Below are 15,738 nucleotides of genomic sequence, written 5' to 3'. Positions count from 1 at the left end.
GGATGAAAATGACAAGATTGCTTCAGAAGGAAGTAGTGACAGCGAGTGCAGGTGTTTGGTAGATTAGGAGCCTTAGCGGGGTGCTGCTGAATGGATGTTTACTGTTTGCCAGCCTTCATTGTACTTGGCCTCAGTTACAGTGACAGGTTGTCATGGCAGAGGCAATGACAAGTGTCTCCCCGGATCAATGGCGGTGTGTGGCGGTGCATGAGATTGCATGTGTGCAGTGTTCGCGTAGGTGGGGTCAGTGGATGTGTGTGTGTGTGTGTGTATATGTGTGTGTGATGACTTGTAATCTACTCTCACACATCACAGATCAAAGGGCAAAGGCAGCGGCCTGGTCATCTCACCCCGGGCCACCCTGGTGGCACAACGAGCTCTGGAAGGGCCTTGAAACACACACACACACACACACACACACACACACACACACACACACACACACACACAGATACACAACCGGATGAAGCTGATTTTGGAAGGGAGCAAAAGACGCTAACAGTTGCCATAGAAATTGTGCCACAAAGCTAGAGGGAGAGAGAGAGGGAGGGGGGATCGAGGAGGAAAAGGGGTGAAGAGGGGGAGACGGAGAATGAAATCAGCTCTGTCAATACGTTGCCAAGCAACACTCAACACTAACGAAGCTGGGGCTTGATAACTTGTTGATAACACCGGTGGGAGAGCCGCTATGTGTGTGTGTGTGTGTGTGTGTGTGTGTGTGTGTGTGTGTGTGTGTGTGTGTGTGTGTGTGTGTGTGTGTGTGTGTGTGTCTGAAATGGCAGTGTTATTAGCAGAGGCAGTGAAAGAGCCCCTGCTGAGACAAGCCCAAAGCAGAGATAAGGGGAGAGACCTTCTATTAAAGGCAGGGTTAGCAGGCCTCAGGAACTCTCTCTCTCTCTCTCACACACACAGGCGGAACAAAAGACCTCAGCAGACCCTCGCACAATAATGAATCACACAACAGGACCAAAAGAGTGGTGCTTAAACATTTTTGTTTGTTTTTTTTTTATTCAACCTTTTTTTTTTCCAAACCAGGAATGTACTAGTTTTTTCCTCTCTTTAGAGGTGTGTTGGAGGGGAGGGTCGGTGGGGGAGGGAAATGGGGAAGAAAGGGAGGATCAGGGGTCGCCGTGATGAGTAGACAAGAGGAGGGGGTGAGGAGGAGGAGGAAGAGGAGGAGAGGACACAAAAAAACCCTTCTCACACAGAGGTGTCCCAAATACAAAGTCTCAACACGTCACATATGAGAGCCACCTTCGCTCCGCGGCCTCCGATCGCCGGCTATTGGCACAAAGAAACACACACTCACACACGTTTACACACACACACACACACACACTCACACACACACACACACTCACACACACACACGCACACACACTTTCACCAGCGGAGAGGTGAGGGAGCTCGGCAGTAGCTGCTTTTTTTTCTCTCTCTCTCTCCAGTTCCATAGAAACAGCACTTTCTTCCTTCTCTTTTCAACATGACAACCAGTGGCCGTGTCCGTGGTTTTTAGAAAAGCCAACACGTCGAGTCGACCAGTCAAACACAAACAGTGAGAGCCAGAGACACAACTTTTGAAATAACATCGACATGAAAATCAAACAATCAAAACAAGAGAAAAAATAAAATAAAAACTGAGTCCGAGAGATACTTGACATTCCGCTGAGAGGGAGGGGGACGGGGAAGCGGGAGCAAAACGGACTGAAAACGGGACTTTTTAGTCGACGCCGTAAAAGTCAGAGAAGTTTTGTTCTCTCCCCCTCGCAGCGGCGGCAGCAGCGGCCATTTCTGAACAAACAACACTGTCATTTTGGATTCGAGTGCTCCAAAGGGTCGCAGAAGTTGTTGAAGAGAGAGTAACAGACACTTCATTTGGCTTGGAGGATATTTTAGGTACTCTGAGCATGTTTAAATAGACACAGACTTTAACAGCATACATAAAAACACAAGTTGGTAGTTACAAAAAAAAAAAGAAGAACTGGAGGTGTTTCTCCTCTGGTTTCATCTTTAAAATCAACTTTGATACAGTCAAATACAATCCGAAAACTCCTCCATGGCATAAAACAAACAGAAAAAGAACATCTGAACATCATCATCATGTGTTGAACAAAGTCATATCAGACGGTCGTGACACTTTAGTATGAAATATACCTCATTATATGATGTTAGATACAAAACACAGCTGAGAAATGTTGTAAGGTCCAGATTCAACACTGGCTTCACACAGAAAACATGGCGACAACACTGGAGGCTTTGTGTGTGTGTGTGTGTGTGTGTGTGTGTGTGTGTGTGTGTGTGTGTGTCGGAAAAAAGTAGAAGCTCGCCACTGCCACCCAGTTTACACATAAGCCATAAACATGTTTGAGCAACACAAAACAGCTTTATTAGTATGCACATGTGAACATATTGCACCTCTGAACACAGCGATGTGTTATTGCCCTCCGAGGTTGAGGTGCCGGGCACTAGTGTGTTTGTGAGAGAGAATGTGTGTGTCTGTGTGTGTGTGTGTGTGTGTGTGTGTGAGGGCGTGGGAGTATGGGAAAGAGAGGAGAAAACACGTCGCACACAGTCACTCTTTTCATCCCCTCATGTCCATTGGGTTAGTCTTAATCACAGAAATACAGAGTCATATGAAAGTAATCAGCGAGTGTGTTTGCGGGAGCGAGAGTGAGAGAGAATGTATGTCATTTAATGCAATCAGTAGGCATTTGTGACAGTCATTAAAAGGTGTGAAATTTGTGTTAAGATGTGTGGGAGAGTGTGTGTGTGTGTCGAACAGAGAGAAAGTACTGACTGCTGAGGGGGATTTCTCTCGTGTGTGTCCGTAGCTAGCAGCGTACCGTGTGCGTAATAAAAGAGAGTGTGTGTGTGTGTGTGTGTGTGTGTGAGATACACAGAGATGCGTTTCAACACAAATTTTGGCGGAAAAGAGGAACAAATCTGAAATGTGCCACCTCACGTTAACGTAAAGTGTGACCGAGTCACAGTAGATGCGTGTGAGAGAGTGTGTGATGAAATCTCTCCGTCCCGTGGTTAGAGTTCAGCTCCTCCAGAAATCCGTTTAGGCTGTCGGTCCATCACCTCCGTTCAGGAGACGCTCCGGTCAAAGAAGAGGGTTTCTCCTCTTCGCCAGCCACTCTTTCATCTGCTCTCTCTCCATCCTCCCTTCCTTCCTTCCTTCCTTCCTTCCTTCCTTCGTCTCTCGTTTCTGCCGCTCCCATCCTCCCCTCCCCTCAGCTTCTTTCCTTTAGTGTGCAATTCCTTCACAGTCTTTTCTTTCCTTCGTCTCCCTCCCTCTCCGTTTTTTTTTAAAGTTCTGCATTCAGACGCCGCTTTATTCCTCCTCCCCAGACAGCACTCTCTCTTGCCCTTTTTCCTTTATTCTTCTTTTTTCATTTCATCCCCTCGCCTCCCCTACCCCACCGTCACTACCTCTCCCCCACCCGTAACTTCTTTTCATTTCTGCGTTTCAAAAAAAAGAGAAAAAAGCGTTTGAAAAAAACAAAACAAAAAAAAGAACTTTCATAGATGGTTCTACCTTAACACTTCCACAAACGAGGTCTAAACTTCAAAACTACGGCATAGTACAAGGAGCTATAAAAATATACACAGAGTTCAGAGACCCTAGTGGGGAGGGGAGGTGGGGGAGGAGGAGGGAGGGAAGGAGGGAGTGAATGAGAGAGAGGGAAGAGAGGAAGAGAGAAACAACCTCTGTTCGCCGGGAAAAAAAATTTTTAAAAAGGGATTAAATTAATATACAACGAAAAGGGAACGGGAGGGAAACAAGGTCATTCTAAAGGTGTGAAAAACAAACAAAAAAAAAAACCAGCAGATAAAAAATGTCTAGCAACAGAAGTGTAGTTTAACAGAGTGGGTAAAAATAATAAAACAATAGAAAACAGAAAAAAAACACCTAGAAATTATTTACTGGATATTCATATATATAATCTATAAGTGTTGATAGCGATAAAAAATCTCACTTTTTTGATATTCGCTCACTATTTTGTGTTTTGGTATTTAAGACAAGTCTAAACAACGCACACACAATCACTCACACACAAAGCGTGCACGCACACACACACGCACGCACACAGACTAAACCTCACGCACGCTTATGCAAACTTGCTGTAGTGAAGCACACTAACTGCACACACATCTCTAATGTGGAGCAGCAGCGCCATAATTATTATCCAAGTCGTATGCACACTCACACACACACACACACACACATTATTAAAATATACAAGATTCTGAGTGTCACCGATTGGTCAGACCTCCTCAGGCCTAGGCTTGGTCATGTGACCGCCGCTCGGACGTGCTGATTGGGTGAGTCCAAGGCCCCTGTTTTCTCAGGAGAAACGAACACAAACAAACTAGAATCCTGTTGTTGAGTTAGTGGCAGGGGCCGGTCTCTGGTTGGCTGATGGTGCTCTGAGGGGCGGGGTGGTGGGCTAGGCAGGTATGGCCTCTGCGGATCAGAGTTCTCCGGTGCTAAGTGGGGTCGGGAGTGTAGGTTCCGTCTTTTTTTTTTTTTAATACAAGTTGTAGTTCTTTCTCTTTTTTAACTTTTTTAAAACATCACAAGTCTCAACGCCAGGTCCGTACTCCTATGAAAAGAGCGTGTGCTGCACAAGCACGCTGGCGTTTAGGGGATGACTCTCAATTCAGCACGAGTTGGGCTCATTTAGCTCCGAGCTAACAAGAAGGGGGCACTCAGAGGCTCTTGCCCATTCGTGAGGGCCTTGTTAAGAAGGGCTACGTACGGTTACGACATTGCCCTTAACACACACTTAGTGGCCCAGTAGTGTGAGGATGGGGTGGGGTGGTTTATTCAGCTAGAAACACGACTGTGTCCCGAGGGTGTGGGCTCACAGGGCGGTGAGTGGGGGTCTAGGGGACAATACTGGTAGTATTGAGGGGGTCAGGGTTGGAGCTGTGATGGCAAGCTTTGCTGTGGCTTCATTTGGAGCAGGGGGATCGGTTGGCAATGGGTGGAGGGAGATGGGTGTGTCCAGTCGGCCGGAGCGGCGGCCGTCTCATACTTTGTAGTAGATGTTGGCCGGGCTCTGAGGAGGCATCTCCTGGACTATGTAGACGGGGTGTCCGTAGTCCCCGCTCACCTTCTCGTAGTGCGGGCAGTAGGCCGAGTCCGACGTCCGCAGAGGGATGATGATGTCGCTGGGCTCGGAGCCGTTGTTGTTGGAGCTGGTGATGCCCCCGCCGCCTCCCCGCTTGGGGCTGGTGAGGGAGGACAGCGACAGCGGAGGGTGGTGGGTGTCCGAGTGCTTCGCGTGCCGCCGCCGGTAGCACACGATGCAGATCACGGCGGTGACCAGCAGGAGGAAGGCAGAACCTCCAGCGGCGCCGGCGATGAGGGCGATGTTGGAGGGCTGGAGAGGCCCGTTCTCACCTCTGCCATCATCTCCGAAGGGTCCTCGAGGCTGGGTGGAGTTTCCTGCACCACCTGAAACAAACCACAGAACAATCTTACTCCAGTATCCACAGGATCTCAAGCTGCTCTCAACATATACAACAGAAGTGAGTACACCGCTTTGCAAAATCACTTAAATGTCAAATGATTCACAGTTGTATCACGTTCCTCCTCAGAATGAAGCATACCAGTGTTGAACAAATTTCTAAAGACATACTCCTGCAATCCTTTAAAGATGGCTTTTTTTCCCCCATTTTTTCTCAAAGGTGTTCTATTGGATTCAGGTTAGGAGACATGCTTGTCCAGCCATTGTCACTTTTTCTTTCTTTAGAAACCTTTGTGTGATTTTGGCAGTGTGCTTTCAATCATTATCATGCTGGAATATTCCTCTTACAGTTATATTCACTTTTGTTGTATCAAGCATCTACTCAGGTGCTTGTATTTTTAATATACTCTTTCCAAAGTATTGTTTGATTGGTCATTAGAGGAAATACTTGTTAACTTGGAAATAATACAATTATTGAGAGGTGGTACAAATTTGAATCATTTGACATTTAAGTGATATTGCACTAAGGCTGGACCCAAATATCCGAATATCCCCCCTCCCTCGCTGTATCACACGGACCTACCAACCCTGAAGTCATGCTTCACTTTGCCCGTGTTAGTAAACAGAAGACAAAAGCCGAAGACGGAGATATCCACGCTAATGCTATGCTAATGCTGTCGGACTCTGACGATGAACATCCTGAGAAGTAAGATCAAAGTTATCGAAAATGTGCTTCAACCCCCCCGAGTCGAATATTCGTCATTAATTGGGCCCGAAAATTACATGTTCAGAGCAGCCCTATATTGCACATGGGTGTCCTCAATCCTGTTGTGTACTGGATAATGTATGCGTATTAACAACAACAAACACGCCCAACCAATAACACAGCTTGATTTCACAACTTGTGTTTCCATGAGCTTTTACATACCATTCCTTATGGCTCTGTACCACAATAACATGAGTAATAGTGTTGGTTCAGTTCAGCTAGAGGAGGCCGCTCAGGCTTAACCCAGTGGAATGCAGCAAGTATGCAGCGAGTCTCACAGAAGCTTATATGTGGTCTCTTTACTGATGTGATGAAGTGGACAGCAGTGCGTATAAAATGGAGAGGAATGTCCATAGTGAATGTGAGCGCACTGTACAGTATATACTCTTGTGGACAGTCTGGCTTAAGCCGCAGCGGGTATCAAGGTAACACACTCTATTTCCCTAACCTTAACAACTGTATTTACTTAGTATTACAGCCAGCCACATGAAGCAAGTCTTCCCGCTCTGCTTCTACTGCCAGACCACACACTCCGCCTGACTGCCGGCCTTCCTGCCTGCCTGCCTGTCTTTTTATCTGTCTGTCTGTTTATCAAACTGTCTGTCACGCTATCTATCTGTTTGTCAGCCGATTGCTCCCTCTGTCTGTTGCGTGTCTGCCTGAAACCTAAGATCTTCACAGCCTCGGTTTTCTGTGCAGGAGGTCGGGTCAGAACTCAGCAGGTGAATGATGGTCGTGAGGTGTGTGTGTGTGTGCGTGTGTGTGTGTGTGTGTGTGTGTGTGTGTGTGTGTGCACCTGTGTGTATGTTTATGGAATGAGGGCAGTGGGGATGGCTCTGACACCGAACCGTGTGAATGTGAGTTGCGAACTGGTTAAGGCCGGTAATGCGAGTCTCTGCTATATAGAGCCTTTGGATTGGTCCATCATTATTCTTGGCACACATCCCTTTTCTTTTCTCCCTGTCTGTCTCTCTCCTGCGTCTCCGCTGTTTCCTCGCCCTCCCTTGCTCCGTGGTTCTCTCTATCTTCGGGTTATTGTAGCTGTAATGACCTGCCTTGCTTTGAGCTTGGCGCCTCGCAACACAAACACATATGCAGACGCACACACAAAGATACGGACGTACACATCCTAGTAAGAAAACACACCTCATCCTCCCCCCCGCGGCTCGGCCCCCTGCTGTGCTGGACTGACTGGGAGCTAAGCGCTAATGCCGGACGTCGATTACTCTCCCTGCTCCTCCTCCAGCTTTCTTCCTCCCTCCATTAAACCAACATCTCTCATTCTCATCACCATTATGACGGCCGCCTTTCACCGGCTCTCATTATTATTTCCTGATTCTTCACCTCTCCTCCTCCACCTAGCACTCCCCCTATTTTGCTCTTTTCCTACCATTCTATGTTCCCCCTTTTTTTAATCGCACAAGTTCAGACTTTGAGGCCTTATTTCCACCTTTGCTTCTATCTACTTCATGTCATTAGTGGATCTCAACTCACAGAGAAACATGCCACAGGTCAGAAATGAAAGAACGGGTCAAGGTGATGACACAGTCTTATCCTTGTTTCGGAGGCAGCTGTCCTCTCTTCTCCACTGTATTTCTTGAGTATAGTTCACGTTTCAGAAAGAGGAAATTGGCCTCACATTCATTTTTGAATACATTTCTTGGGACCGTTTTATCATGCTAGGCACACATGCTTCCACTAAGCTGTTGCACATGTATGCAAATTCCTGAAATTTTGTCAAAATAAAGTGTGAATCAATGCGTGTTTTCATCAACAACCTTCATATGAATACATTCAAGAGGATGTGACAAAATTACATAATTACTGGCACAGCAGAAACTCATGCATTATGGCATCTCATTGCAGCTTCCCACATAACATGGATTTTTTTTTGGAATTAATTTGTCTCTTCCTACCCATGTGTACTTGGTGGTGATACAGACAGGGCTTGTCAGGAATCACACCAGGAAATGACACCCTTGCTGTTTCTATTCTGTGATTTTTTAATTATTTTTTTTTGCTGCAATTTCTGAGAAAGTGAGGGCATTATATAAATACCTTCTTTTACATTAGGGGATGCACAGGCAGTATATTAGAAAAGTCAATGCCCATTTTTTTGTAGTTGCACAAATACAAAATAAAGTGCAAAGGAGTTGCACTTAACAAAACATCAGTCTTACGCGCCATGAGCACTGATAATAGGAGATGAAATTCAAATCATGTACTTGTCTTGACCAATGGCTGCACACATGAAATCACGCAATTCAACTGCAGTGACTTAGATTTGGTTGCATTACAATCAAAGTATATTCTGCTAACTTTTATATAGATTTAAATGTGAAGCTAAATGTCCTAAATTATCATGTTTTCATCCTGACAGCATTTCTTTATCCTATGGAAGCCCCTGTCCGACAAACTGAAGTCACGTAGTATGTCATAATAATTTAAAAAAAACTTTTCATAATTATATTTTTGTATCTTATAATGATTAGATGCAATGTCTTTGACGTGACTACGCTTTATAATAATAATAATAATAATATGAAATTAAATATGAACTTTTTTCATAATTATCGCAAAAGTGTTCAAAATAAGGACTTATAATCTAATAGTAATGACACTGAGTTTTGGGACGATATTCTAAGTCATTATTATGAAAACTGAAGCCATAATTAGAAAATAACTGAGAAATCTCATTATAATGAAATTATGTCAGTGCTATTAAGTCTTGTTTTTCTTTTTTTAAATTCTAGCTGTTTCTTTCTCCCCTTTGCCTCCGAACCAAACCAGTCGAGGCAGATGCCCACCATCCTTGAACCCAGTTCTGCTGGAGGTGTCTTCTTCTAAAATGGAAACATGGGTTTCTGTTCAACATGCAAATTCAGGTCTTCACCTCACTATGTTAAGTGCCCTTAGTGCCGCATCTATAAAAAAAACTAAACTGAGTTGAATTGAATAATTATGACATAATAATTATGAGACACTTCACACTACATTGTTATACATATTATTACACATACATTATTATGGCATACTACTTTTTTTTCAAGTGGCAGAAATGGGCTTCCATATATAATAATACTATAGTACAGATAACCTTATACATTCTAATGAGGAGTCAGGTGGTTGAAGCAGGCTTCCGTACATCATGCCTGTCATTTCAATTTCACCTTTTGAAAAATGGTATCTTTCCCGCTGAATCGTTATGATCAATGGCACCAAATACCCAAGAGCCCACCAACCACTGGTCCTTTCTGAGGTGGAGATTAGGGGCGTAATGCAAAGCTGCTACTTGTATCGTTATCTGTATTTGTTTATTTTATGCATTTCAATGTATTTTGGAGCAACTCAGCTTTCCCCTGCTGAACAGCTCTGGTGAAAAAGGATGAATGTCTTAATGTATGTACACCTCCATGCTTTAGGACTGTGGAATCTCAGTGTACATTTTGGCCAATTTGCATCGTGAAAATCGAGCTGCTTTGGATACTGACAGCTCGTCGTCACGATATGTGGATAACAATCATCAGGAGCCTTTTTCTCTGATTTGAAACTAATTTATGGATGTCTATCCTCGGTGGACATCTGTACAGAGTGAATTAGCAGCGAGTATATGATTGTTTGCATGCTTTGATTTGGCTGAGTTGAGTTTGTCGCAAATTGGGTGATGGAGAGAGAAAAAACTCTGAAAAATTCAGACGCTGTTCACATATTCAGAGAGCATTACTTCTTCATACCCCAATAATGTATTTCTATTTGTTTACATCCCAAGTGAGGATCAGATGAGACAAACAAACACAATGAGAAGCTGTGCATAACCAGCAGTATTCCACTTATTAGCTGGGATGATTTCACATGAGGATTAGAAATTCTGCCTAACTGTTGTGTCAGGAGTCAAAGCAGTCATTTTGGATATGTTGTTAAGTGTGTGTTAATATGTGCTTGTCTGAACAGTCAAAAATGAGTAAAACCCCTTGTTATATATGTGATTAAACCGTTCTGGTTGGAGGAGTTATTTCTCTCATTCGAGTTAAAACGATGCATACTATTGTTGCTTACTTCACACATGCAATTCTCACCTATATGAGGTATGGACAAGTGCTTGGAAAATGTGCGAATGGCCCAATTCACACATTTGGCATAGTACACAAATTCACCACCGCCAAAAAAAAGGAAAGGAATTAACACAAGTGAGCGTGAATCATGTTTGTTCTCCTCCACTGAATAACTTTGAGGTGGTGCATGAATCTAGCCTCTCTCCATTTACATCTCCTTGTTCTATTCCCCTCTCCTCTTTGCTTTTCAATTATTGGTTTTTTTCTCCTCCTTATGTGCCTCCCACTTCTACACACTCTGCTGCATCACTCCCCAATGCTTCTTCCTTCTCCACTCATCTTTCAGTAATTCTCATTTCTTTCTTTCTCTCTCTCGACTAAACTACAGAATCCAGGCCGCCCAAACTAATGACAATAATAAGTCTCTGAAATGCCGCCGCCGCTCTTGCCCTCTCTCTCTCCTCCTTTCTCCTTCTGCCTCTTTCTTCATCCCTCTCTTTTTCTTGTCCTTCTCCCAAGGTAGCTATTAGCCATCCATTCCCCGCCTGCAGCACTTAGCTGGGAGGGCCGGGTGCAGAGATGAGGAGGAGAGGGATCGAGAGCAGGGGGAGAGAGAGAGAAATATGGAATTAAACAGAGAGATCCGCAGATGTCACCGCTGCACATTCTCCATCTGTCGCCTCCTCCCTCCCTCTCCCCGCTGCTTTTCTTTTTTATCTACCAGTCTTTGCTCATTCCCTCCGTCCATTTTGTGGATGGATCTGCCGTGGATTATCTCCATTTGGTTTCCCGCTTACCTGGGTTTCTGCTGGTGGTGCGTCCCGCTGGTGGCTCCTTCTTTGGAGGCAGTCCATATGGACCTAGGGATGAAAAATAAGAACGGAATTACGGAAATACCGAGGCAGCCTCCATCTTCTGCAACAACTCAAGCTCTTGGAATTGGAACCAATAAGTGACATGAGCAAAGAGAGAGCCAGCCAGAGAGAGGAATAGAGACAGCAGAGGTTTAATAAAGCTTCCCTCCCTTCCCTTCCCATTATCGGAGAGCACATATTGATTGGGCTCCGATGCGCAGCGTATGAGCACTTTTCCATTTGTTTGAATGGGAAACTAAAGAGAGGCCGTTTGTTGTTTTGGCCTGAGTGAATTTACACAAGGCCATAACGGCTTGTAATCTGTAGTCGCTAAATCAGGCCATCTGTCTAGCAAGCCCTCAGTAATGGTGATGGCATTAAAGTGCGTTTATGTGACACATGCAAACGCATACACACGCACAGGTGCGCACACACGCACACACTCGCACAAATCCAGCAATTGTATAAGTGCTACTCCTCAGAGCTGAAAGAGAGGGTTCAGAAAATACTAATTTGGTTCGCTTCTGAGCCATCTGGCCTACAGTAGCCTGCAAGGATAGCTTTAAGTTGGGCTGTGACAATTCAGCACCGCAGTTCATGCAACATTTTAAAAAGAAAATCTGTTACTGGTCATTGCAGCAGCAGGGGAGCAGAAAATAGATATGACCATGGAGTGCTTCTGGATGAAACTGTACAGTAAACCCACAAATACACACACTTCACTCATGCACAGACTAGTTTGTGTGCGTGTGTGTGTGTGTGTGTGTGTGTGTGTTAGCACACAGGCATCAACCTATATATACTGACATTTAGAAAAGTATAAGGCTATTGGCTGGCGGCTCCCTCTTGACAGTCGACCAAACAGAAGTTGGGGCAGTGCAGGCTGGAGATCAATAGGAACTGCTGTGTGGTCAGCAGGGGCGACCAGAGGGAGGTTCAGGCTGGATGTGTGTGTGTGTGTGTGTGTGTGTGTGTGTGTGTGTGCATGTGACAGATCGAGAGAGCAAGCAAGACAGATAAAGAATAAAATAAGAGAGGACAGGTCAATGTATGTGTGTGGGCCGAGGGCGCAAGTGTGTGTTTTGCGAGTGTGTGTTCCTGGAAGCAGAGCAGAGAGCCATATCTCATCAGAGATCGCCATGAGGCGGCACGCTGCTTATTTAGACGACAAACAACACAGACGTGACCTTTCAGCCACATAGCAGATAAGATGGAAAGACAGAGGAAAAGAGTGAAAATAACAGAGCGGGGGATTCAGAGGGAGCGTTGTGAGGAGAGATGGCTGGCATGCAAAGTGAAAGGGAGGTGATGAGGACGGGGAAATAGGGAATTTGTAAAGGAAGCAAGCAATGTTGTTTGAATGAAAAGAAAAAAGGCAAATGCAGAGGGAATAGAAAGGAGGTGGGGGGGGAAGGACAGAGCAGAAAATAAAAAAGACCAAAGAAACGGGAAACAAAGATGGAAAATAGTAAGGTTTGAGTGTGTGTCTATATGTTTCTTCTTTGGATTTATGTAAAAAAAAAAAATGTGTGTAAGAGAAAGGTAGCTTTTCCAATGCCCATGTGGTGAAAGAGCCAGGGAAAATGAAGTGTGTGTGTGCGTGCATGTGTGTTTGTGTATGTGGTGGTATTTCTATGGAGCTAAGCTGACTATGCTGATGTTATGGGCTGATAGAGCCACAACAGCGCCACTTGGCTCTTTGCTGAAGAGCACCTACAATACACAAGGCCTGATAACACAGCATAGATCAAAGAAACAGAAATAGGTTGGTTGGTTTGTGTGTGTGTGTGTGTGTGTGTGTGTGTGTGTGTGTGTGTGTGTGTGTGTGTACGTGAGGCGGGTCATGTGAAGGACAGGTGCCTATTATGTGTAGGAATGCGCAGGTCAGTGAAAATGCTTAAATTGGCCCTTTTTCTGCTGCTTTTCTGAAAAACCTCCATGTGAAGGTCATTACCTGTGAATATTTTCCAAACAAATTAGGAGCGTGTGCAGCCACGAGTCATTAAAAATCACTGACTGTGTGCTTTAACAGTGAATGGAGTCATTTTGTTATCATGCTTTAGCTGGCAGGTCTGCTGTGTGGGGGGAAATGTGTGTGTTCTGGCGTGTAGGTGTGTGTTCGTTTGCCTGCATGGACACCTCAGCTGCATGTCCACGTCCATGCTGTGTGCTAATGTCCTCATGTCTATGCACAGGCAGGAGTGTGTGTGTGTGTGTGTGTGTGTGTGTGTGTGTGTGTGTGTGTGAGCTTTGATGTGTGTGTGTGTGTGTGTCCAGCGTGAGTCAGTAGCAGTTAAAAGGCAGAGTGAGAAGGGAGTCAACAGGGCTCATTAGAGCTGACTGATCCCACACTTCTCCACTGTTCTCACCACTTAACGAGCCCTAATATGCTCAGTGAGAACACATGCGCACAAAGAAAGGTACGTGTGCGTTCGCAGACGTTGTATATGTGTGTAAGAAATGGGAAGATTAGAAAGATGGCTTTAAAGTGGAAGAAGCTGCATGCAAGATAAGGTGCACTAATGAATGTGTGCCGCTCTGTTCGGTACAGATGCGAGATCATACCGTGATTTGATTGTGTGTGATGCATGAATAACAATGCACGTGCTAGCGAGTGGAGGAAAGTGCGCCACACATGGGCTGCATATGGGAGAGCTAATGTGTGGCTGCCTGAGTTGTTGTTGTTGTGTGAGAGAAAACAGAGAAAGAAAGGTGAGAAAACTTACTCTGTCCCACTTTCAGGACCACCTTCATGCCTTGCGTGGCACACACTCCGCCTCTCATGCTATCCAGGCCTTGACGCGTCCCATCTGACGTAGCTGGAGGGATGGAAACACAAAATTGCATAATTAGACAAGTAGGAGGGAGGTGTACAGACACACAGAAGCACCCCCACTCGTCGGTTCAAGCCACAGATTCACTCTCTCTCTCTCAATCTATAGCTAACACTATCCTCTATTCATATGGTCAGCCGTTCCAGAGAGTCGGCGAATGACATTTGCAGAGGCAGCGATTTAAAACTCTACCAGAAGCTCTGAAATGTCAAACTACGTGGCGGCAGCGCTTTAATAAGACCTCATTGAGCAGTCTGCTGGAATTCATTAACACCCCCGCTGAGCTGCATGGACTCAACCACTTGCAGTCAACTGCAATTGCTGCTTGGGCTGGAGAAAGAACAGGAGAGGGGGGCACTCGAGAGAAGCAGAGACTGGCTGATGGAAAAAAAGGACGGTAATCCAATCAAGAGCGTATATGAAATAAAATGGAGCCCCAGAGACACAAATCGCTGTGTGATTTGAGTGAGAAACTGGACTTGATTGGTAAGAATACAGTCTGTGTTGGATGAGTTAAAGCTCCAACTGGTAATACCTCATTACTATTACTACTTATGTTTTAATTAAGAGAATTAAAGAGATTTTTTTATTTAAAACTCAAGGACTGACGTGTTAATACAGGCGATGGGGGATTTAAGAGCTAAGAAATAAAAGCTTTTCTTACACTGGAAAAGAAATGCAACAAATGAAAACAGTCGAGGCACAGTGTCAATCTTCACATCAGCATCGTAACCTGCTCAAGAATCAAACAAACATGAAGCTACAAAGGAGGGCAAAGGGGTTTAAACAGCGCTGACAAAGTGCACAGACAAGAAGAGGGTGTGTGGGTGTGTGTGTGGGCAAGTATTACTCACACAATGTGGGACCAACATGAGATTGTAGAGTTACTTTATTGGGACTTTGCTTTCTTATGGGGATGAAAAACCAAGTCCCTTTAATGTAAATAATTCAATTTCAAGGTGAATACATGTTTCAAGGTTAAGTTGAGGTCAAAGTTAGGGTAAAGCATGTAGTTGTATCTGTGTGTGGGTGTGTATTCCTCACATTGAAGGGGTCCTAAATATGTTTACAGAGTCATTGTAGGAGAACTTGTCTTCGTTGTGGGAACAAATTGGAAGGTACCTGAAGGTAAATCATTAAATTTTAAGGTTAAGACGTGGTGTAAGGTTAGGTTAAGGCAAGTAGTAGTAGTACTAGTAGTATGTGTGTATGTGTGCGGCAGATATTGCTGATGTTGTGGGGACCTAAATGTGTTAATAATTAAGTTACATTATGGGGACTTGTCCTTCATATAGAGACAAAGAGCAAAGCATTAAATTTTCAGGTGAGGACATGTCTTAAGGTTAAGGGTTGAGGCAGATAGTAGGTAGTGTTGACATTAGTCTCTAGGAAATGCATGCAAGTCAGTGTAATGTCCTCTGAAGTGACTGAAGCAACAGTGCATGTGTGATTCCATGACACTAACACTTCTAGCACTGGCGCTTCTTCTTACATAAAGCTTGTCAGTGAATGCATTAATGATCGCTGGTCTGCAGGTCACAAATGGTGGCGGAGGAGGAGGAAGAAACCTGCAGGGGCAGCTTCAGGATGGAGGAAGAGTAAAAACAGAGGGAGAGAAATATGATGAGACAGTCAGAGAGGAGGGAAAGGAAGGAAAGATAGAAGAAGTGAGGGGTGAAGAGATGAGAGAGGCGCTCATGGTGAGACTCACACTTCTGCAGCCAATGTACCATCGGTTGTGCAGCCGGTCTC

The 15,738-nt window shown here is 44.8% G+C and overlaps 1 protein-coding gene across 1 annotated transcript in view; it reads right to left on the bottom strand.

Moving 5' to 3' along the window:
- Positions 1–975: 975 nt before the first annotated feature.
- efnb3b (ephrin-B3b) overlaps positions 976–15,738 on the bottom strand; it is an 86,378-nt gene continuing 71,615 nt past the window's right edge. The window contains exons 3-5 of the mRNA XM_023274831.3: positions 13,879–13,971; positions 11,096–11,158; positions 976–5,467 (exon numbers count right to left, since the gene is read on the bottom strand). Coding sequence (XP_023130599.1) covers positions 5,040–5,467; positions 11,096–11,158; positions 13,879–13,971 — 584 coding nt within the window. The 3' untranslated portion in view covers positions 976–5,039. The remainder of the gene's footprint in view (positions 5,468–11,095; positions 11,159–13,878; positions 13,972–15,738) is intronic.

This window comes from Amphiprion ocellaris, chromosome 23, assembly GCF_022539595.1.
Source record: "Amphiprion ocellaris isolate individual 3 ecotype Okinawa chromosome 23, ASM2253959v1, whole genome shotgun sequence".
Taxonomy (NCBI): domain Eukaryota; kingdom Metazoa; phylum Chordata; class Actinopteri; family Pomacentridae; genus Amphiprion; species Amphiprion ocellaris.
Note: the sequence above shows the minus strand (reverse complement) of the source record. Positions and strands in the feature narration are given on the sequence as shown.